Source organism: Lytechinus variegatus, chromosome 17, assembly GCF_018143015.1.
Source record: "Lytechinus variegatus isolate NC3 chromosome 17, Lvar_3.0, whole genome shotgun sequence".
NCBI classification, from domain to species: Eukaryota; Metazoa; Echinodermata; class Echinoidea; order Temnopleuroida; family Toxopneustidae; genus Lytechinus; species Lytechinus variegatus.
Genome location: NC_054756.1, coordinates 27,198,868 through 27,223,148, shown reverse-complemented (window position 1 = coordinate 27,223,148; position 24,281 = coordinate 27,198,868). Strand labels below are relative to the sequence as shown.

General features: G+C 36.8%; 1 protein-coding gene across 3 annotated transcripts in view; it reads left to right on the top strand.

Moving 5' to 3' along the window:
- LOC121430701 (WASH complex subunit 5-like) overlaps positions 1-24,281 on the top strand; it is a 78,735-nt gene that overhangs the window by 33,468 nt on the left and 20,986 nt on the right. For 2 of the 3 annotated variants that reach the window (XM_041628056.1, XM_041628055.1), the window contains exons 20-24: positions 10,608-10,787; positions 13,252-13,376; positions 14,753-14,843; positions 15,772-15,946; positions 16,708-16,787. In XM_041628056.1, the coding sequence (XP_041483990.1) occupies positions 10,608-10,787; positions 13,252-13,376; positions 14,753-14,843; positions 15,772-15,946; positions 16,708-16,787 (651 nt within the window). Of the gene's footprint in view, positions 1-10,607; positions 10,788-11,358; positions 11,419-13,251; positions 13,377-14,752; positions 14,844-15,771; positions 15,947-16,707; positions 16,788-24,281 lie in introns of all 3 variants that reach the window. The other variant, XM_041628057.1, reaches the window with a different exon arrangement.

The following is a 24,281-nucleotide window of genomic DNA, read 5'->3' as shown; positions in this document are numbered from 1 at the left end:
TGGTTTCCTAAAATAGTCCTTAGGTTATATGAAAGGATAATGCGTTTTTTTTAATGGAAATCCATTTTCTAAAGTTCTACGCTACATGTATGAAGATCATTGTTTAAGTGTGATTCATCTTTTTCCTTCATATGAATTCATAATTAACTGTCTTTACTTCAGGATGAGGAAACAATTATCTATCAATACCTAAATAACCATTAAGTATCGGTAAGAAAGCACTTTCAGTTAACTAACTTTCTCTTGCTTGGTGAATAATGAGTTTTAAGGAAGATACGAACAAGCAGCCTTGATTGCGCCACCTCAAGTTTGCAACTTCTCAAATCTGGCCATGTTCCTTACCCATAATGCAATATTCAAAGCACTGTAGTTGTGTAATGTAGGCCCACTTGAAAGATAACACAGTCATCCACAGACTACCCAAATACATTCATACAGCAGGAATTATGCTACCAAGTAGCAAAACAAGTGCTTTCCCCTCAGATTCTTTGGAATCTTTCTATACACAAATAAAACTATAGACTAATTTATCATTGTTTTTTTTTCAAAAAATGCACTCATAGTTCTAACGTTGAGAACCGGAAGGAAAACCCGGCATGAACCCGGACCAGAAGGTTTAGCAAAAAAAAATTATGGGTCCTGGATCGGCCCGGAACTTGGAGCACTGCACAACACTGCTGCTGTTCCACTAAGAACCCTGGCTTCATTGCACGCTAGATCTAGGCCCTAGTGCATCTTCGCATCCAGCGATGTCATCAAACCAATTTAACTTAAATTTTTGTTTGAATTAATTCCCAAATATCTATCTTAACCTGATTTTCAACCACATCGAGCATCAGGAATGGCTTTATTTCGGCCTCCATCCTGAATTCATTGTTTGAATTCTCAGATTTAGAGTCTCATTTTGTGCTGAAATTAGCAATTACATACGGCAAACACCAAGTCAACAAACGCGTTGCTACCCTCTGTGTTCTTTTGGCGAAATCTGACTAAGAATATAAATGGGAGCGTTGAGATCAAAGCCAAAATGATGAGGTTTCCATTCGCGATGTGGCTTAAGGATCAATGAAGTTTGATTATTTAGGGAAAATATATGAGCTCATTTCATGCATGGAAGTAAATGGTCACATTATCTGGCTGCTTATGTGGTATTTTTTCTGAGACATAACAGCTTCCAATCTTTGCTATTTTAGCTCTCAACCTGGACCGGCTTGACCGTGGGGAAATCCCCCCAACTCGCCGGCCTCCGAGTTCCAGCCTGTCCTGACTTCCAGCATTAAAGAATGCTCATAGCTGTGAATGCAATCAATGAATTTGTGGATATACATTCATATCTAGAAAGGTTTTTGAACATACATGCATTTTCTGTGTTAACTTTGCTGGCTTTCCATAGATGCGATTGATTTGATCAATCACAACTCTTTGTAAGATGGGGCCATGATCTAGATCCACAGTGATATAATAATAATAATAATAATGCTCAATTCTTGTATAGCGCATCACACATAGCATAGCATGTCCCTATGCGCTTAAAGAAGAAATAGTGAAAGGTAAGAAGAAAGTCATCAAGATATTTAGATTGGATCATTAGTTCAAAGTTGGTATTTTATGCATTGAAAAGATATGTTTTGAGGGATCTCCTGAATGTACATAAAACACTTTGATATCTCACTGAATTAGGTAAAGCATTCCAGAGGACAGCAGAGGCATGAGTAAAAGCACGCTCACCATATGACTTTGTAAAGACAGAGGGAACAACAAATAATGCTTTTGAGCTTGATCTAAGATTTCGGGATGGCTGGTAATATGATACTAAATCGAGTAAATAGGACGGGGCAATTTTATAAAAACAGTTGTGTTCAAAAACTAGAAGCTTGAATTAAAATCCGGGAATGGACAGGGAGCCAATGTAATTCTCTGAGAACTGGAGTAATTGCTTCATACTTGCGTGTTCGTGTTACTAATCTTGCAGCTGAATTTTGAATGGTTTGCAGTTTTTTAATTTGTTTATTAGGTAATCCTGAAAGATATAGGAACAGTTAATCTTAGTTTTACAGACTTTCTCATAAAATCAGCGATTATTGCAACTACTTTTGTTTATCTGTAAATCTCACCTTATCAGTGGTACAATACCCTGCATAGTTGACACGTATGGTGTTAAAGAATATGCCATCGTTGCTGCAAGCTACCTTATAGCTGGTCACCCACTGTGGCCAATCAGGACGCCCTTGCGTTGCCACCGATATAATGAGGTATGTGTCCAAGAGATCCACCTTGGAGGAAAAGAGGGTAGAAGGATCAGAACTGGAAGTGCCACGGTGTAGCGGTTCTGACTCTTGCCAGATGGATGTGTGTGGATAGTGTGGGACAAATTGGGAAGCTGGTGTCTTTGAATCACAGATAAGATAAATGGTACTATACAAATGCTGTTCATCATGGGGGGCTCAAGATGCGGCCGAATGAATACTGAATTGTCGTATTGAAATAAGTGCAAGTTGTTGTAGGTCCGAATCGTAAATTGCCAATTCTTCTACTGCCAATTTGTCTACTCACCACATGGTTAACTTTCGTTTAGTCTAATGCCATTCCATCCATCAGCATTTCATCTAACAACCATTTGGTCCAATCAGCACTTCGTGTAATCACCGTTTCGTCTATGACCATTTTGTCTCACAATCAGTTGGTCTAATATCAATTTCATTTTGATTAATTTTGAACAACTAACACTTAGACCCAAACCCAATTCTACCATTAGACCAAATGGTATAAGGACTGATTGGCTATTGGACCAACTGGTTATTAGACCAAATGATAGTAGATGAGTTGATAGCAATTAGAGGAATTGACATGAGACGAATTGGAAATAAACCGGTCCGAACAGTAATGAACTAGACCAATTGATACTTATTTTAGTGGGGCCTTTTTAGGTATTCATTTGGTCATGCCTTGGGCCTCCAGGAACCAATTCAAGTCAAACTTGATGTACTGAAATATGGTCGTGTGAATGATGAAAAGATATTTGATGAATTCACTCTACGGCTTTATGGGCCCCGTCTTACAAAGAGTTACGATTGATTCAATCAATCTTAACTGTGTGGAAATCCATCAGTTTTATAATTTTTTCAACAGGAAAGTTGCAAAATGTCTTTCGTAAACAAAGGAGAACACACCAAATAGTCAAGAAATCAATGAATTTATGGATATACATTCATATCTAGAAAACTTTTGAGCAAACCTGCATTTTTTTTCTTGACTTTGCTGGCTTTCCATAGTTGCGATTGATCGGATCAATTGCAACTCTATGTAAGACGGGGCCCTGGACTTTCTGTTGGATTGTGTCTTTGGGGCCCTGTTTCTCAAAGAGTGGCGATTGATCCGATCACCCATAACTATGGAAAGCCAGCACTGTCAACATCTAAAATGCATGTTTCTTCAGAATTTTTTTAGATATGATGCATGCATCATTGTGTTAATACAATGTACAAATGTAGTTCAGGGCGTGTGCTTCCTCTTTGTTTACAAAGGACATTGTGCAAGTTTCTTGTTGTAGAAATTATGACAATGATGGATTACCATACCGTTGTGGTTGATTGGATCAATTGTAACTATTTGTGAAACCGAACCCTAATCTTCTGTAACATCTCTTACCTGTATCCACTGTTTGTCATCTCTGAACCGAGCCACCCAGGCGCCACGAAAGCTACCTCTGCGGGTAGTGTTAAGTCGGGCCCTCTGTGGTCCACGGAAAGCGTCCCATTCACTAGAAGCAGAAAAGCTGTTCTCCGGCACTTGTCCACTCTCGATGCCCAGAGCAGAAGGCTGGCAGCAAGCTTGAACTGTTAAAAGAGAAGCAAACCTAGGGCCCTGTTGCATAAAAGTTACTATTTTGGTAACTTTGCCATCCAATGGTAACTTCCCTGAAATCCTTGATTCTGATTGGCTGATTAGCATCGTTACCATGGTACCATGGTAGTTACCATTAGATGACAAAGGTACTATAGCAGTATACTAGTAGCGGATAGGCATGAGTGCAATGGTGCGAGAATTTGCATGAGGTGAAAGATGCTCCATTCAACGATGCGTTAGATGGTTTGAAAAGACTGCTTCTTTCATTCACCAAATGCGAAATGTCGCACCACTTCGTGAATAAGAGTATTCGGTATTTGCGTTGTACAACTTTGGGATATAAAAAAAAAATCGAATAACCTGTTTTCTTTACTGTCCTAAAACGAGTAAACTGGAAACTATTTTAGTAGAGGCTAGTTTAATGTGTTATGTGGAATATTTGGTAAAACCTGTAACTTCTGTTTTTTTTCCAGTTTGTCATAACAGTTGGCACACAGAAGCAATATTAGAAGGTGATGCGAAGATGCCTATCATTTTTTATGGGGGGGGGGTCTTAGGAAGGGTTTACAAAATATATCCAGATTACTCTATAATTGTATTCCCCAACAGACATTACTTTAGTTCTGCAGAGTCAGGCTGCTGCGTCATAGCATTGTCATCAAATTTGGTACCCACAGGCAAAACAGGGTCATTGTCGCCATGATAATTGTATTTATTTTGTCAAATTTCTGTGTGAGCTCTATTTATTGCAATGACGGATGACGCGGTGGGTTCGGGGGATACATGTGCTCGGCCCCTCAACCCGCCGAGCATCTATAGTTATGAGAATGTGCCCAAAAAGCAGTTAATCAGAAAATAAAGAATAAGGTACCGTTCTTATTGCAATCCTAATTCTAATTTAGTGGAAACCGGTTCAGGAAAACAGTTTAGGAGATCACTTTGCTCGCGTCCCCACTTGATCACCCAAAAGTGGTTTTCAAAGCCACTTCACGTAAAGCGGTCCTGTTTACTATGGGAACACTCAGTGGGGTGATTTGTTTCGCTGCAACAAAGACATCCTACATACCATGTGTCGAGTAGCGCGCTCGAAATGTACGAAGATCGCTTCCCGAAATACGGTTGTGTCCTCCCTCACGCTAAAATCAGTTTAACGAAGCAAAGCGACTTTGAAAACTACATCGCAAGGTAGTTTTCTGAACCAGTTTCGCAGATCGCTTCCTAGACCACTTTGACTTGACGTTCTCACTTAAACTAGTTTAAGAACCCTAATGAGAACAGGGTCTAAGATAGTAGAAAAACTACGTACCATAAGCCATGGAGAAAAGGAGGATGAGGGATATAGCCTTGTACATGTACATAGACATCTTGTTACCTGTATTTAAAAATAATGATAGTTGGATTGAATAGTGCTTTTTCCCTGAGGATACAAAGAGCTCCCATTACTGGCTTTAGCTCAAGCTACCATCACAGGCGCTCACTGCATTCAAGGAATTAATCATGCAGGGCACCCATTCACCTCACCTGGGTTGAGTGCAGCACAATGTGGATACATTTCTTGCTGAAGGAAAACAAGCCAAGACAAGAGTCAGAACCACTAGACTACAATGCGCCCACAAAACAGCATTATACAGTATTACCATTATCACTAATTTGTGGAGCATTTGTGGACTTTGAACCGCCCAGCCATGGAGTGATTTCCTTCAGCAATGAATTGATCCACATTTGTGCTGCACCCAACCCAGGAGAGGTGAATGTGTACATGTGCCTGGCATGAATGCTTGAGCGAATTGCAGTAGCTCGACTAAAGCCAGGGTAATTATGCTGTGTTTATTGCAGAGCGCTTATAGAGACTTTATAAAGAGGTACAATTTATCACTATAGGGTAGGCCCGATTTGAAAGTCCATTTTTGATGCACGTGTACACGGTGTGTTTTTCGGTCGTGTACACGTTGTAAACACTGAGTGAGATACGGTATTTTTTTCAGTGTTTCCTACATGTAGCCTAAGTCACGGTTTTAAAGCTTACCTGAGAAGTTAGAAGTATCAATCCACAAAAATTGGTGCAATTAAAAAGTTTACTCAGCTTAGCAGCGCATTAAATTAATAAAGAATGCAAAAGTAAATCAGTGCAGGGCCCTAGTTAGCGCCGACGTTCGTTGGATGCGCATTTTGCATACTGTACCGTACATGCATGCACAGATCGCTGCAGAATTAAGTGTAACTGAAGTTATCGATTGATTTTCATTATTTTATTGCCAATTTGAGGAGCGTGTGTTTGTAGCACATGTTTATGAGCGTATAACACGTAACTGGAGCAATGATCGCTGTCGCAATTGGTGATTCTCAAATTGGCTCTAAAAGTGATTGAAGAACGCTTTCGAGAGTCTCCAGTTACGTGTTATACGCTCATACACATGTGCTACAAGCCTACAAACACACGCTCCTCAAATTGGCAATAAAATAATGAAAATCAATCGATAACTTCAGTTACACTCAATTCTGCAGCGATCTGTGCATGCATGTACGGTACAGTATGCAAAATGCGCATCCAACGAACGTCGGCGCTAACTAGGGCCCTGCACTGACCGGAGCATACCCATTTCGTGTGGTACAAAAACTTGAGTCTCCAGAATAAATGTGGATTAAATCGGCGATTTTGGAAGTAAACTCACTCTAGGTTAATTGAAATATATTGACATATTAGTGATTAAAACATGTGCAGTGTCTGAGAACTAAGAATTAATGTGAGGCTGTGAGCTTGTTCACTGACTTTACAGTCCCACGCAAGCTTTATGCAGATGCTACCGTGTACACGGTGATGGAATTTAGTACACGTGCACTGACTTGACCGTGCGTGTACACGTGTACCCGTGTACCCGAAACGGGCCTACTATAGGGCTGTCTGCACCTGCCCAAGTTTTCTAGTAATCATACTATTGCTGATCGGCAAATTATCCCGATCTTGAGATTTTTTATAATGGAGACGCAATTATTGCGATACTTCGCTTGATTAATCTTGAGATTGCAATCCTAGGTCAACTTAGGATCATTTGCTGCAAAATAGCATGCTATTTTATGGATTACACACATGTACATGTAACCTCGCATTATATTCAGAGCTTAAGAGTCGCTAGGGGTGGGACTCGTACGATTTTACTATTATTTATTCCTCAATTCCTAAATGGGAGGGGCTTAGACCAATTTGCTATCATTTATTTGTTAATTGAGTTCCATAATTGATTACCCTTATCTTTTTGGCATGTAATGCATAACGTCGCTGGGGGGGGGACTCGTACCAATTTGCTATTATTTATTCCTCAATTGGGTCTTAGATTATAGTACCTTTCATCTTCTGACTAGTCATGCATTATGTATGGCATTGCTAAGGGAGAGGTGCACAGACAAAATTGCTATTATTTATTCTTTAATTGAGTCCCATAATAGAGTACCTTTAATATCTTTCTGACATGCTAGGGGGGGACTTGTACCAATTTTCTATTATTTATTCCTCAATTGGGTCTTGGAATATCTTCTGACTTGTAATGCATTATGTATAGCGTTGCTAAGAGAGAAGTGCACAGACAAAATTGCTATTATGTTTTCCTTTAATTGAGTCCCATAATGATGTACCCTTACCTTTCTGACGTGTAATGCATAACATTGCTACATGTAAGAGTATTGTGCTTTTAAAAGTTTTTGTTTGAATGATTTTATCAATCTATCATGCATTCTCTTGTTATTCATTCATCTTTATCAATAACTCACTGTGCAAATGTATGTGAATAATTTTAATTGTCTTTGTCTCTGTATTTTTAATTGATACCCTGTCAAGCATGTGTAATTCAGTTTAACTGCGATACATGTCTATTGAATAAACCATGAAATGAATTAATGAATGAACGAACGAACGAATGGTGAGAAATATATTGTAACACACTTTAGTGTAATAGAGTTCAACCCGGAAATAAAGAGAATGATGCTACTGTACAGAGGTCCCCAAGTCTGCTTACCTAACGATTTGAGTTAAGATTTACATGTAACATGAACTACTTTTTATTTCACAAAATCTTTCCGTGAATAATGTTCCTTACATTATCATAAGTAAGTATACCAAATATCTCATTAGAATTTGAAAGAAATATAGGATTTTCTTTGAAAAAACCTCGGGCAGTCATTTTCAGATTGAAAAAATAATGGTACCCCATGTCTGCACACCCGTTTACTTTGCACATGATTCAGGTATTTTGATGAGAAAGGCTGCATTTTGAGACCATCACATGAAATGCCATAGATTCATTATTTTTCCATCATTTTGAGTCAGATTTTTTAATGAAAATCTGTCTATGTGTTGCATGTGTAAAGTTTGGGTTCGTTGCGTTTCTTCTTTTACCAGAATCGTGCAGATCGCGTGTGCGCAGACCAGGGGGACTGCGCAGACTTGGGGGAACTTGCCAAAGCAAGTCTTGTACCATGTACGTTATGTTTACACCTCTGCAGATGCAATGCAACCATTACAAGAAGTGAGGTATTTGGTTTATTGCAGAGCAGCCAATTAAGAGGATATTATCTTATTTAGTAGGATTTTTACCTGGGAAATTGGATTTTTTTTTAAACTTGGAAGATTTATTATTTTTACTGTTTTTTTTACAATTTTGAAAGAAAATATGATTATCGGCTTTAAAATAAGGTAAAAAGACATACAAGAGAATAGGATTTTTTCACAGTTAGGTTTGGCAGCTCTGTTATTACCCGAATTATGATTGTATGCAAAAGTCTTTCAAAGCTTTATTAAAGGACAAGTCCACCCCAATAAAAACTTGATTTGAATAAAAAGAGAAAAATTCAACAAGCATAACACTGAAAATTTCATCAAAATCGGATGTAAAATAAGAAAGTTATGGCATTTTAAAGATTCGCTTATATTCAACAATGAACGAGCCGGTTACATCCAAATGAGAGAGTTGATGACATCACTCACTCACTATTTCTTTTGTATTTTATTATATGAAATATTTTTATTTTTACGTCATTGTCATTTGATATGAAGTTTCTTTCCTCCCAGAACATGTGGAATTCCATTGTTTTAACATTTTGAGCTCCACGCAATGAGGTCCTAATCATCAAATTCGTAAAAATTGAAATATTGTATAATTCAAACAATAAAAAACAAAAGAAATAGTGAGTGAGTGACGTCATCGACTCTCTCATTTGGATGTAACTGGCTCGTTCATATAACTATTTTTTTTTAAATAAGCGAAACTTTGAAATGTCATTACTTTCTTATTTTACATCCAATTTTGATGAAATCTTCAGCATTTTGCTTGTCTGATTTTTGTCTATTGATTTAAATCAACATTTTTCTGAGGTGGACTTGACCTTTAACACAATTATTATTAACATCTCAAGTAAAACAGCAAGCGTATTAACACAACCAGTGAAGTATCTTTTTATATGCCCGTCCTACAGGAGATATGATATCACGTTCATTGTCCGTTTGTCTGTCCATCCGGCCCTTATGTTTTCCTTTTAAATGTGATAACTTCAGTTCAACTTAACCTAGGCTCCTATGATATGGTTTGTAATGTACTAGCATGTATCCCAGGAAGCCTATTGATTTGGAGGTCATAGGTGAAGACACCACCTTCCACATTTTATGCTTGACCAATAACTCCATCTTCCACGTTACAGGCGGGCGTATTATGTGTTCACAGTAGCGACACTCTTGTTTGTTTTTTATTGGTCCTATTAAATTGTGTTTAGTTTGACTTTCTAATGAAATGCATACAGTAGTAGGATTATAGATATACATGAAATTATTATTTTGTGAAAAAAACTGTGATGGAACAGGAATATAACGAAAAAAAACCCTGTAATTCCTACAAATCAATTATCAACTGAGAAATTCCAATTTGTAGTAACAGACAAGAAATATAAGTCAAATAGGCTCATTTTACATTTCTCTTCACCAGTATAATGCTAATATAAAATAAGCTAATTCATTTGAGATGGAATAGAGTAAAGCTTGAATATTAATCCGAGGGGGAAGTAATGACCATCGGATTGATGACATTTTCCAGGAATTGTGAATTCCAATTCCATATTGTATTATTGCTACATGTATCTCAACTGGATTTTTAGAAAATGTAGTAGCCAAATAGGCTCTTGCTACAATGCAACGCATAATTATTTCAGGCTAAAGCGTAAATATTTGCATTTATTAGACCTTATGGTGATGAAAAAATAAAGTAATAAAATAATCAAATGATTACTATACCAATGAATGAGAGAGTTCGGATGAGTGTCAAAGTGCCAATAACTAATACTGTTAAAAAGTGATTCAACACCCATGGAAATCTGTTGTGAATAACTTACTTCAAGAAAGAATGATCAGGGCCCTGTCTTACAAAGACTTGCGATTGATCTGGCGAATCGCAACTATGGAAAGCCAGCAAAGTCAACATATAAAATGTGCGTGTGCTCAGAATTCTTTCTAGATATGAATAAATATCCATAAATCATTGATTTATTGCCAGTTTGATGTGTTCTCCTTTGTTTACAAAGGACATTTTGCACATTTCCTGCTGAAGAATTATGACACTGATGGATTTCCATAGAGTTACGATTGATCAAATCAATCGTGACTCTTTTTAAGACGTGGCCCAGTTGTTTTTAAAGTCTTTATGACACACCCACATGGTCTTTTGCAACTTGGAGGCATCCAATATTACCATTGTTCAATCAATTTTTATCTTCTGTACTAGGTTTGTGAGCTGATGCCAAAGCTCGAGACTCTGGGAGCTCGCATGGATGGGTTCATTCGATCCTTTGAGTACATCCAGGACTATGTTGATATCCACGGCCTGAAGATCTGGCAGGAAGAGGTGTCGAGGATCATCAATTACAACATGGAACAAGAGTGCAACAGCTTCCTGAGGACAAAGGTAAGATTGATGCCCAAAATGAAGGGTAGGGATGAACCTATTCCAGATAAGGTATACAGGGATATACTGCTTTCATGGTAATGGGTCTTGATAAGATCTTGCAGGAAGAGGTGTCAAGGATCATCAATTACAACATGGAACAGGACTGCAACAGCTTCCTGAGGACAAAGGTAAGATTGATGCCCAAAGAAATGAAGGGTAGGGATGAACCTGTCCAGATAAGGTATACAGGAATGTACCGCTTTCATGGTAATAGGTCTTGATAAGATCTTGTCGGACGAGATGTTCAGGGACCTGTTGCATGAAATTTTTTACCTGTGTTAAAGTCAATGGCAGAAATCAGACTAACCTTAGTTTTCAGTTTTTACCAGAATTTTCTCAGGTTAAAAGTTTTATGCAACAGGCCCCAGGATCATCAATTACAACATGGAACAAGAATGTAACAGCTTCCTAAGAACAAAGGTAAGATAGATGCCCAGAATGAAGGGTAGGGATGAACCTGTCCAGATACTGTATACAGGGATGTACCGCTTTCATGGTAATGGGTCTTGATAAGATCTTGCAGGAAGAGGTGTCAAGGATCATCAATTACAACATGGAACAAGAGTGCAACAGCTTCCTGAGGACAAAGGTACATGTAAGATTGATGCCCAAAGAAATGAACGGTAGGGATGAACCTGTCCAGATAAGGTATACTGGAATGCACCTCTTTCATGGTAATCAGTCTGAAGATCTTGCAGGCAGAGGTGTCCAGGATCATCAATTACAACATGGATCAGGGCTGCATCAGCTTCCTAGGAACAAGGTATGATAGATGCCCACAATGAGGGCATGTTGAGGAGCATGAGGACCTTCTGTCTTGATAAGGTAGACAGGAAGAACCTTTCTTATTGTACTGTAATTGTCTGATGTACACAGTGACATACAGCTGTGTTTAAATCTCACGTAACTCCTTGTGAATTCCTTACTATTATTTTATGTTATGTCGATTAGTGCATACAAATTCTCACATTATCCCTGTACCATTCGTATCTGGAACCTTCTACATTACCAGCTAAAGCAGTTACTGCCCCATCAGTTGCTGTCTTCCAGGGAGCTGCCCTTCCTGTCATCAGAGGGTTAAAGCCTCCTGTAGGTTCCTGGATGCTGTAAGCACTAGGAACATGATTTTTACTTGCACTTCACCAATTATATTGTAAATAGAATTCCAACAAAATTGTCTGCACCATCACCTTCTGTCACAGCACATCCCATCCCAGTTTAGCTTGGAAGAGCTCCTTAAGGGATTATTCCTGCAAGGTTCAAGTCACATGATTGCAAAAGTGTATTCCACCATCACTTTCCGAAAGTCTTGACCTGTAGGTAACTAAAAAAGTTGTACTAAAGTCAAACATAACTTTACGAAACCCCTTTTTATTTTCTCGATCTCATGGTGAAGGTACATGACTGGCAGAGTGTATATCAATATACTGCAATCCCTATTCCAAAGTTTCCACAGGTAGACAATTCAAAAATTCATACTTAAATCAAGCAGAACCTGATGAAACTCTTCATTTTATTTTCTTTGATTACATGTAAGTAAATGATTTGCAAAGTGTAGGCCTATACCACCATCCTTGACTTTCCACCCGTAGACAACTCAAAATTTCTTATATCAAACATAACTTTAAGAAACCCTTCTTTATTTTGTTGATTGTATGGAGTAGGTACATGTACATGACTGGCAGAGTGTACTAGTATACCAGTCCACTGCCGTCCCTTTCCCAAAGTTTCCAATTGTGGACAACTCAAAAAGTCATTCTAAAAGGTCAAGTCCACCCCAGAAAAATAATGATTTGAATAAACAGAGAAAAATCCAACCAGCATAATGCTAAAAGAAGTTAATCAGAATCGGATGTAAAATAAGAAAGTTATGACATTTTAAAGTTTTGCTTATTTTTCACAAAACAGTTATATGCACATCTCAGTGACATGCAAACGAGACAGACGATGATGTCCATCACTCACTATTTCTTTTGTTTTTTATCCTTTCAATTATACAATATTTCATTTTTTACAGATTTGACAATAAGGACTAACTTGACTGAACCATATAGTATTAAAACGATGCTAACTCCACATCTTCAGGGAGAAATTAATATTTGTTTCACTTGACAATGAGGAGAAAATTAGAATATTTCATATAATGAAATACAAAATAGTGAGTGGATGACATCATCAGTCTCCTCAATTACACACCAACCAGGATGTGCACAGAACTTTTTTGTGAAATTGAGCAAAACTTTAAAAACTCATAACTTTCTTATTTTACATCCGACTTAGATGAAATTTTCAGTGTTATGCTCGTTGGGTTTTTCTCTTTTTATTTAAATCAACTACATGTAATGGTTGGGGTGGACTTGTCCATTAAGTTAAACAGAACTTTGTTAAAACCCCTCTTTATTTTCTTGATTGCATGTTTTAGGTGCATGATTGGCAGAGTGTATACCAGTCCACCACCATCCCAATTCCTAAGTTTCCTCCGGTAGACAACTCCATCAACTTCATGGGACGACTTGTCAGGGAGATCCTTCGTATCACTGATCCGAAGTAAGTAACTGTAATTTCCTGACTTTGTGCATTTCATGTTACATGCAGGCTACATGTAGTTGTGCCCTTCTTGTGATGTCACTTATTTGCCTAAATCTCGATTGATTGGTTTAAAGGGGTACTCCAGGCTGAAAATAATTATATCTATTCATGCTGTCATGAATATTCAATAGGTGTACTGATGTCATATCCCCACTTTTTCTTTTTTTATTACACAAAATCATAATTATTTCATATGTGCATGTGCGATACGTCTTCCCTGAAACAAATTAAGTTGCGGCAATGATTATCTTAGACATTATATCTGTATTCAGGCCTCTCAACAACAAAAATGAAATCGGAGAGAAATGCATTAAATTCTCATCGTACAGAATACCAATTTACAAACAAAGGTTTAGTGAAATCCATCAAAGTATTAATACAAATCATGGTTATGAATTATTGAAGTTTTCATTTTGTGACGTCACATGCGACCTTCCGCTTGTATACCATGTGAAACATTAAATACATTATTCAACATGTATACAGTGCATATAAAAAAAAACAGGACAGTTTTGAAAAGTCTACAAAAAAATTGTTTCAAATTATGATATCTATATTTTGATTTGATTTGATTTATTGATTTCTGTTTTACAATAAGTAATATTTATGATAAACATAACATACCAAGGTCGAAAATACCAAAAGACATAATATAATACATATGTAACATAATCATAGATTTAAGGAACACAATTCAAGGAATAAAGTTATCTCAGATGACATTTGTATTCAAAAGTAAAACAGGGGTCTTGCCGAAAAAAGCAAAGCTTGTACAAAAGGCAAGCCCCTGACTGAGTTTCATTAAAAATTACAACAAAGAAATATTGGGTTATAATAGTATAAAGAAATTATGTTAAAATAAAATATAAAAAATAGATAAAACAAAAAATGTTACTGGTGGATCGTGTGAGAAAATATTATGTTTTACAATATTAAAAGAGAGAGGGGTGAGGGGGAGTAGACAGGAGGGACAGAAGAGTGCAGTGTACACTAAGTAGAAAGAAAGAAGAAGAAGGCGGGCAGCAGGAGCAGGTACTTTGGCTAATTGCAATGCTTTAATTAATTCAAGAATTGAAAGAGTGAACATTATTTTTCATCAAAATATACAAATGATTTGTACTCATGTTAACTGTAACAGCTAATTTTACGGGGATGTCTCATCGTGTTCACCGCCTCTTTACGAGCTTCAGATTGCCAACACCGGACTTGAAATTGTGATTTTCCCAATCCCTTGGGGTTGGTGTTGGTGAATGGGGAAATTACTCATACTCCTAGAATATTGATGAGAGAAAACTAATAGGTCCTATGATCAAGTCTTTTCCTACTTTCCCTAGAACGACCACCTATATCGATGGTATGAAGACTTGGTATGACTTGAAGACAAGGCAAGAGGTCTTGGATATGAAAGTCTTCTCCAAATTACAGGTGAGTCTAATAAAAATGATGATGATGATGATGGTGGTGTTGGTGGTGGTGGTGATGATGATGATGATGATGATGATGATGATGAAGATGATGATGATGATGATGATGGTGATGATGGTGATGATGATGGTGATGATGATGGTGATTATGGTGATGATGATGATCATGATGATGATGATGGATGATGATGATGATGATGATGATGATGATGATGATGATGATGATGATGATGATGATGATGATGATGATGAAGATGATAATGATAACAGTAACAACAACAATATATATATACATGTACATGTAGTATATACATGTATGAGTCACTGTTTATCTAGTTTCCTATTCAATGGCACACTATATATTACCCTGGCTTTAGCTCCAGCTGCTAAAAGCGCTTGGAGCATTCAAGGAATTAATCCTGCCAGGTACCCATACACCTCACCTGGGATGAGTGTAGCACAATGTGGATAAATGTCTTGTTGAAGGAAACTCTGCCATGGCTAGGATTGGAACTCTCGACCCTCTGTTTCAAAGGCAAGAGTAAACCACCATGAATTCAAGATCCTCTGCAAAAAGCATGCATTTATAATTGGACTTTTCTCAGTGTATGCAAAATTTTTATCAATACCCAGTACAGATTTTCAGTCATAACTTGCCGGTTCTATGACATTTGCTCCTACTGAAAATCAACACATTTAGCCAAACATGAACACAAACCTCATACTCAACTTTAATCTTCATTTGATTTCTTGCCTCATTTCTAAACCAAAAATTCTATGGCTATCTTAATCGTTTCATAATACACCATCAGAGAAATTATCAAAGAAGGAGCAATTGTCCTAGGAGCAATCGTCTCTTTGCTGTCTTCCTGTTCGTTGAACGAAGACCAAATGATTGATTACCTTCACTGCCCTTTTCGTATTTACAGCAAAGCATCGGTACCTATGGACTGACCGGGCTTGACCGTCTACTCTGCTTCATGATGGTCAGAGAGCTGCAGAACTTCTTGACGATCATTGAGAAGGGTGTCCTGCGGGACAAGGCCTGGCTGGAGATGTTTGGTGGTCTGATGAAATCACTCAATCCAGTGAAAGGGATCATTAGTGAGTAGCGGGATGAGATGGTGGCAGTTAAGATTTTGGTGGTGATGATGATGATGATGATCATGGTGAGGACTGATGATTGAGAAGAAGTTAACTGGTGTTGATGGTTGTGGTAGTGGTGATGATGGTGGCGGTGGTGGTGGTGGTGATGATGGTGGCGGTGGTGGTGGTGGTGGTGATGATGATGGTGGTGGTGGTGATGATGGTGGTGATCATGACGATGGCGGTGGTGGTGGTGGTGGTAATGATGATGATGGAGATGGTGGTGGTGGTGGTGGTGATGATGATGATGATGATGATGATGATGATGATGATGGTGGCAGTGGTGATGATGGTTGGGGTGGTAGTGGTGGTGATGATGTTGGTGATGGAAGAGGTGGTGGTGGTGGTGGCAGTGGCAGTGGTGATGATGATGATGGTGGTGGTGGCGGCGGTGGTGGTGGTGGCGGCGGCTGTGGTGGTGGTGATGATGATGATGACAATTATATTGATGATGGTGAGGAAGATGATAGTTTAGATAATGATGGTATGAAAAAATTATGATAATGATGATGGTGATGATGAGAAGAAGAAGAAGGAGGGAGGGAGGGAGGAGAAGGAGTAGAAGTAGAAAGTACACGTACCATACTTTCAATTGATTTGAACAAAGAATGGATAGATAATAACCCACTAATTAATATTCTCTCAGTGCACATCACTATCAGTTATATATTCAGGTTTCCTTCAGTTCATGATACCATTCTTATCCCATCTCACCGCAGGCAACCCAAACAAACTATACTCACACTATATGACCAAGGCTGCTAAGATGTGGGTCCCATTCATCAATGTAGTTTTGAAGGTAAGCCCTCCTCCAATCAAATGATAATAATTGCAGAGCTGCCAAGTTGTACTGATTTTCCGTATTTAGTACTGAAAATAGAGAAGAATACTGATGGTTTCATGCAAAATACTGATATCTAAATTTCCAGTTTATGTGTTGTCCTATGGTATTCCTGTGAAAATAGTAATTTCCTCGCCAAAATACTGATTTTCAGCCTTGAAAATACTGGAATGTTGTCCAGGTTGGCAGCTCTGTATAGTATGAGGCGCCAATAATCTGGTTGCCTATTCAATGGCACACTATGTATTGCCAAGGCTTTAGCTCCAGCTGCTAAAGGTGCTTGGTGCATTCAAGGAATTGATCCTGCCGGGCACCCATTCACCTCACCTGGGTCGAGTGCAGCACAATGTGGGTAAATTTCTTGCTGAAGGTAAACACGCCGTGGTTGGGATTCAAATCCGCGTCCCGCTGATTGAAAGACGACAGTCATAAGCATTGGACCGCGATGCCCCCAATCTACTTGTCCACTCGCAAATATATTTCCAATTAAATTCAAGATTTTTTTATTAAGAATAACAATGCATAGCAGCCCATTGGCTGAATCGTGCTTGTTTTACATTGTATTACATTGTAGATGTGCAAATACATTATGTACATTATCTAAAAATTGAAAGTACAAAACCAATATAATTGTGCTGTAGCTGAGGGTAAAGCTGTCAAAATGCAAACACATAACAATAAAAATGAAATGAAATTAAGCCTCCTGAAAAAAAAGCCTTTATTCTAGTAGTCAAGGTTGGGGGAAGGCTTTTTGATCAGGTTTTGAAGATATTTCAGGGGGCAGATATTCCTCCCCCTTATACCTCAAGAAATCACCAAGTTACTCAGCTCTGTATTAGCTTGCATTTACATTGTTGTCTAAGTTGAATTGTTTTTTTTTTTTTTTTTTTATCTGCCTTCGAACTTATTGTATGCAAATGAACAGATCGGTCTCAACTGAAATTATTGGAGACTTACGACCTAATAATAAATTTTTCATGCTTGTAAAGTTGTAAACATGCAACCAGAGGACCAAAGCTTTAAAGTCCTCTCCAAGGGACCTGTTAATAAGGATAAATGCCTTACCAAAGGGCACTAGCGCACTAAGGGGGAATCCGAAACCCCCACTCTACCGACGGACCTATCACTCCTAATACATTACCCTCAGACAGGGTGGGAAGTTATTAAGGAGAACTTTTGGCCATCAGGCATTTATTAATAAAAATAATAATATTAATAATAGTTACATTTATTACAATTTGTTTCCATTTGGCGCTTTACTGTGCAATTATTGTTATGATTTAATTTTTAGATACTATTCATTTTATTTCAGGATTTTTTTTCTTGTTTATTGTGCCCTATACACCGTTCAGATTTGAATTTTGGAGTCTATTTATTTATTCATTTATTCATTCGTTTATATCTACATGTACATGATTTTATTTATTGTTTCATTTATTTCTAATTAAATTCATTTATGTATTAAAATTCCTAAATGTTAGTGTATTCATATAACATAGTGTTTAATCTATCATTTAGTGTCAGGGAATAGAATTGCAGACATTCTGTTAACACACACCAGTTGATATCATAAAAATGTGACATAAACCTATCATCAAAATTACATCTACATGTATATATTTGGAACCCCAAATTATGTTCAACTATAGTATACATCTTGATTTCACTTAAAAGTCAAACATTCAAAATTATAATTGTTTCATTTGTATTGATATTAATTTGATGAAGGGTTTTAAACAAAATCATTGTTCAATGTCAGTATACAAAAGATGTACTTTATCACAGCCATCTGATAATTATTTCTACTTTTTTATCATTTATTGTTACTTGTTGAAATACCATGAAACAATTCTTCCGTGTTGAAACAATACTTCCTGTTGAAATACCTGCATGTGATGATAATTTCTACTCTTTTGTAATTCATTGTTATTTGTTGAAATACTATGCATGAACAATTCTTCCGTGTTGAAACAATACTTCCTGTTGAAATACTTAGATGTGATAATTATTTCTACTCTTTTATACTTCATCGTTATGTGTTGAAAACTTCCTCAATTTGATAATTGTGATGATTCGTCTACTTTTGGTTTTGATTAATGAATGGCTTCTTGATTGGATATTGTCCAGGTTTCACTGAATCAAGAAATAATGGTGCAATGTTTTCATGTAGTGGTCATTCCTTTCATAGTAATCACAGTCACTTGTTAATTTCAGACATTGTGATAATGCTACCAATGAATTCATTGAAGTATTAATATTTTTCAGTTTCAGTCTCATTAATAAGAAGATCTTGAATTAGATTGTGTCCAGGTTTCCAAAATAAAATAATAACAATAATAATAAATTAATAATATTGTAGAGGGTGTTGTGGCTCTGTGGATAAGTCTCTGGACTGTGAACCACAAGGTCCGGGGTTCAAATCCCACCGCAGCACTAGCGTCCTTTGGCAAGGCATTTATCTACATTTGCCACTCTCGACCCAGGTGTAGTAAATGGGTACGCGGTAGGAAGAAATTCCTTGAATGCTTGATGCGCGCGATCAGGGTAGCGGTAATAAAGCCGGGGTAATAGTATGCAGCGCTTAGAATCATTTGTATTAAGCGCTATATAAATGTTGCATATTAACATGCAGTGTAGTAGGAGAATAATTTTGCAATATCTTATGCATTGGAGATGGAAATTGCACATTAAGTTTTGAGGTGTTGTGGATCTGTTGATAAATCCTCTAACCACAAGGATCGTGGTTCAAATCCCACTGCAGCACTCGCGTCCGATGGCCAGGCATCTATCTACATTTTCCTCTTTTCCTTTTGTGGTTCAGTGGTTAAGTCTTCAGACTTTGGTTCAAATCCCACTGCAGCACTCGCGTCCGATGGCCAGGCATCTATCTACATTTTCCTCTTTTCCTTTTGTGGTTCAGTGGTTAAGTCTTCAGACTTTGGTTCAAATCCCACTGCAGCACTCGCGTCCGATGGCCAGGCATTTATCTACATTTTCCTCTTTTCCTTTTGTGGTTCAGTGGTTAAGTCTTCAGACTTTGGTTCAAATCCCACTGCAGCACTCGCGTCCGATGGCCAGGCATCTATCTACATTTTCCTCTTTTCCTTTTGTGGTTCAGTGGTTAAGTCTTCAGACTTTGTAACCACAAGGTCTGAGGTTCAAATCCCACCACTGCACTCATTTTCTTTGGTAATATCGGTATCTGGTAGCAAAGAATTCTTTGAAGGCTTGATCGCCTGATCATATTAGCTGTGCAAAATCTGAAGTAATAATGTGCGGTTCTTAGAGACATAGGTACAGTATTAAGTCATACATATATAAATGGTTCATATTATTATTATCATCATAATCATTCTAACTTATTTTCAGTTATTAAATGCAATGAAGTTTCAATGCCTCATTATGAAGAAATATTTCAAAGTTAATAATTGACTATCTTTACTTTATTCAACTGAGACTTTAAAAACAAGTTCTAAGTAACTTGTTTTTAATGAAGTTTGAAGTTGGACATTTGGAAGTCTCGACTGGTTTCAGCTGGTAATTTCCGTTTCCAATTTGTATGACTTCAATACTGTATGGAGACTAGTTGATAAAGCTATAACACACTACAGTGTATTTCTGCAACAAAGAACAACATACTCTCTTCTTCTACATCTGCTCCTTTGTATGTCATTCCTACATGTAAATTCAGAAAACAGAATGGCTTAAATTCTTTTCAATCTCTCCCCCCCTGCATCTTTGGAACATTCTCCAAAACATCTCCTCTCTTGAGTCTTGACCTCTTCAAAAAAAAAACATCTCAAAACACAACTGTATAATTACATGTAAATGCCTTTACTTGTTTTATGTCATTAACAGCATTTTGTATTCTCTGGAAAAAGTGCTATACAGTGCGTCCCATGAAAAAGGAAACCTGTTCTCGGAAATAATTTTCATAAGTATTTAATATGTTTTACTATTAATTTGATACTTAAAGCAAGAGTGGAATCTCATCTCTAATTTGAAACCAACAGCTTAGCAAATCATTCAGGCATGGCAGATTACAAACAAACAAGAATATCAGAAACGATTTGCGCACAAACTCGCGTTTGAACCTGAATCCGTTCTCATTTTAGGGATCAGTGAGAGAATCTTAACAAAGAAATGCTAATGAACCAATCGCCGAATAAGCATGTTCGTCCGATCATGAACCAATCTTGTCCATTTTTTTATGCATTTTTCTCATTAATGCGTGAAGTGTTTGTCACATATTAGTTATCACAATAAAGAAGAATAATTGAATTATATGAATTTGTGAATTAGATATCATAAATCATTTTCTTTTGAATTCAAAAGACATGGAAATCCCAGTTTCCTTTTTTTTCTGGGACTCACTGTATAATTCCAATCATTATTATTTCCCATAGACATCAACCTATGTATACAGAGACTCAGTTCCAAAAGGGTTAATGAAAGACTTCTCAATTGGATTTTTGTCCAGTTTCATCAAATCTCTTGTGCAATGAAATAATATTTGCAATAACAGTTATAAGCTACTGAAATCATTCAATTTGATTGGCTGATATTTAAATTTGATACAGAAAATGTGTATATGCTATTATTGCTTGTCTTTGTAATAATAGGATCCTGATGTTGCCTGACATAGTGACAAGGTTTTTTTTTTTTTTTTTTGATTTTATTCATATACATCATTTTAAACATTACATTATATTCATATTAGTATAATCATTTTATAAATATATATATATATATATATATATATATATATATATATATATATATATACATGAATGGAGCATCTTAAGCTCTAAGCTTGAAAATGATGTTCCATGAGAAAAAAGAATACAAAGATACATAATTATACATTGGCTAAAATAATATATTCAATGATGCGAACATCAACAGAGAGTAAAAAGAAGAGCAAGAGAGATAGAATGAGGGGTGAAAAGAACAGAGTGGGAAAGAAAGAACTGAATAGAAAGAGAGAAATATGAGGAGAGTTTTTAACAATATATAACAAGACATGTTTGATAACGAAGACTCATTCGTGAGGTATTTTGTTTACATAATAAATATAAACAATAGTAAAAAAAATGAATTTCATATGTGTGGTGGTACATTATGTAAGGTTAACTTTATTGTTTTTTATTGTGTCCAAGTTTATTGCGCAACATCTTTATGCAATGAACATTGCATTTCGTAATACACGCAGCCGAGTATTAATTTTCCGCCACATTTCCACACGCTCGCAATAATCATATTTCAAGAATTACTTGTACATGTAGGTAAGAGTATGCAATTTTGGTTTTGATTTCTATGAAATGGATACTTATTTGGACTGCCTCCAACACTTATTAATGGACATGAGAGGAAGTGCACTTCCTCTCATGTGTCCAGTGATAATTCTAGATAGTCAAGTTTCTGAGAAGGAAGTTGGTCATTGGGTTCCTGCCCGCAGATTTTCACAATTTGTCAATATATGAGGTCTTAATAATAAAAACAATGATAATGGTAATAATAATAATGATGATAATAAAAATTATAATAATAATAATCAGGTAGTGCTTAAAGGTAAAAGAAAGTACATGTACTTTTAGCAAACAATTATTTTATGGAAAGTATTTTAAGTCAAGGTTAAACCAAAAAAAAAGGATAATCATTTGAAAATCTTGTACTTATTTTGATTAAAAAATGTTAACAATATACATGTAGACCAGAGTCCTCATCTTGCTGCCGAAAAAAGTTACTTTCATGTTCACTGGAGTGTTACATACATGTATGTATTTATAGTACTTTTATAATTGAATTCATGCATCATCACCATCATCAATCCAAGGTTTTGAAGGACAAGTCAACCCCAATAAAAACTTAATTTGAATAAAAAGAGAAAATCCAACAAGAGTAACACTGAAATTTTCATGAAAATCAGATGAAAAATAAGAAAGTTATGACATTTTAAAGTTTCACTTAATTTCACACAACATTTCTATTCACATCCTGGTTAGTATGCAAATGAGGTTGACTGATGACATCACCCACTTACTATTTCTTTTGTATTTTATTATAAGAAATATAAAATATTCTAATTTACTCCTCTTTGTCCTGTGAAACAAAGTTCTGCCTCTCCCTGAAAATGAGGTATTACCATTGTTAAAACATTTTACGGTTCTGTCAAGTTGGTCCTTATTGTCATATTAGTAAGAATTGAAATATTGTGTCATTCAAACAATAAAAACAAAAGAAATATTGAATGAGGGACATCATCGACTCTCATTTCCATATCACTGAGTTGTACATATAACTGTTTTGTGAAAAATTAGCGAAACTTTGATTATAGTTATAGTTATACATCCGATTTCAATGAAATTTTCAGTATTGTACAACGCCTACTTAGCTTGTTGTATGCGATCAAATGGGAGGCTGAATGTCACACATTTGTACCGTTGCACACAAGACGTACCATCCAAAATGTACCATTGCACGGCTTTAGGAGGTGACGTCATAATGCGATTTCATTAAATAAGGTGACAATGCGCGTACAGCCCGCTTGCTAAATGCGCAATGCTGTCCAAGATCATGTGCGCTTTTTGTGGGCCCGGCTTGCGGGCCCGGCTTGCGGGATTTTGCTTCTCGCTTTCAATATTTTTGTTCCCTTTTCGTAGATTACTGGAGGGAAAAACTTGTTTTTTTTCATATTTTCGCTAGATTCCGAGGCGTTGTACAACACAAATAGCGAATATTCTTATTCGTGCAATGGTGCGAGATTTTGCATTCGGTGAAAGAAAGAAACGCTCTATTCAACTCAGCTATCGCCTCGTTGAATAGAGCATCTTTATTTCACCTCATGCGAAATCTCGCACCATCGCACTCATGCCTATTCGCTATTTGTATACTGTGCGTGTTTGATTTTTCTCTATTTATTCAAATAAAAAATTTTCTGGGGTGGCTGGGTTCAACTCACAATGGCAGCAATTGATTGCCCTTATCCCCTTCCTCCACCTTGCCTGAGGCACCCTCCATCATCAACCCAACTCTCCTCCACTGAACAACACACCTCAAACTCAAAGGCCCGTATTCTGAAGTCAGGTTTAACTTTATATACCATAGTCTAAATCCGCGCTAAAATTATGGCAAGCAAAAAATTAAAAAAAAATCTGTTTATATATCTCTTATGTTTACTCTTTTGTTTCCTTTTGCTTTCATAATGAAGAAAAATATTTTAGTTATCATTCCCAGACAATAATGAAAAATTTGGGTGTCATACATGTATCAGTTGAGAAATTGAATGTGTACTGTTAGGGATTTGTGCTTCGATTGGCTCTCCATAGTTAAACCACAACTTTAAACCAGGGTTTGATTCACACACAAGTGCAGAATACGGGCCCATCTTAAATCTGCCCATTATCCCTCAGCACATGCTCATAACAGTGTACTGCATTCGCCTTCGTCTAC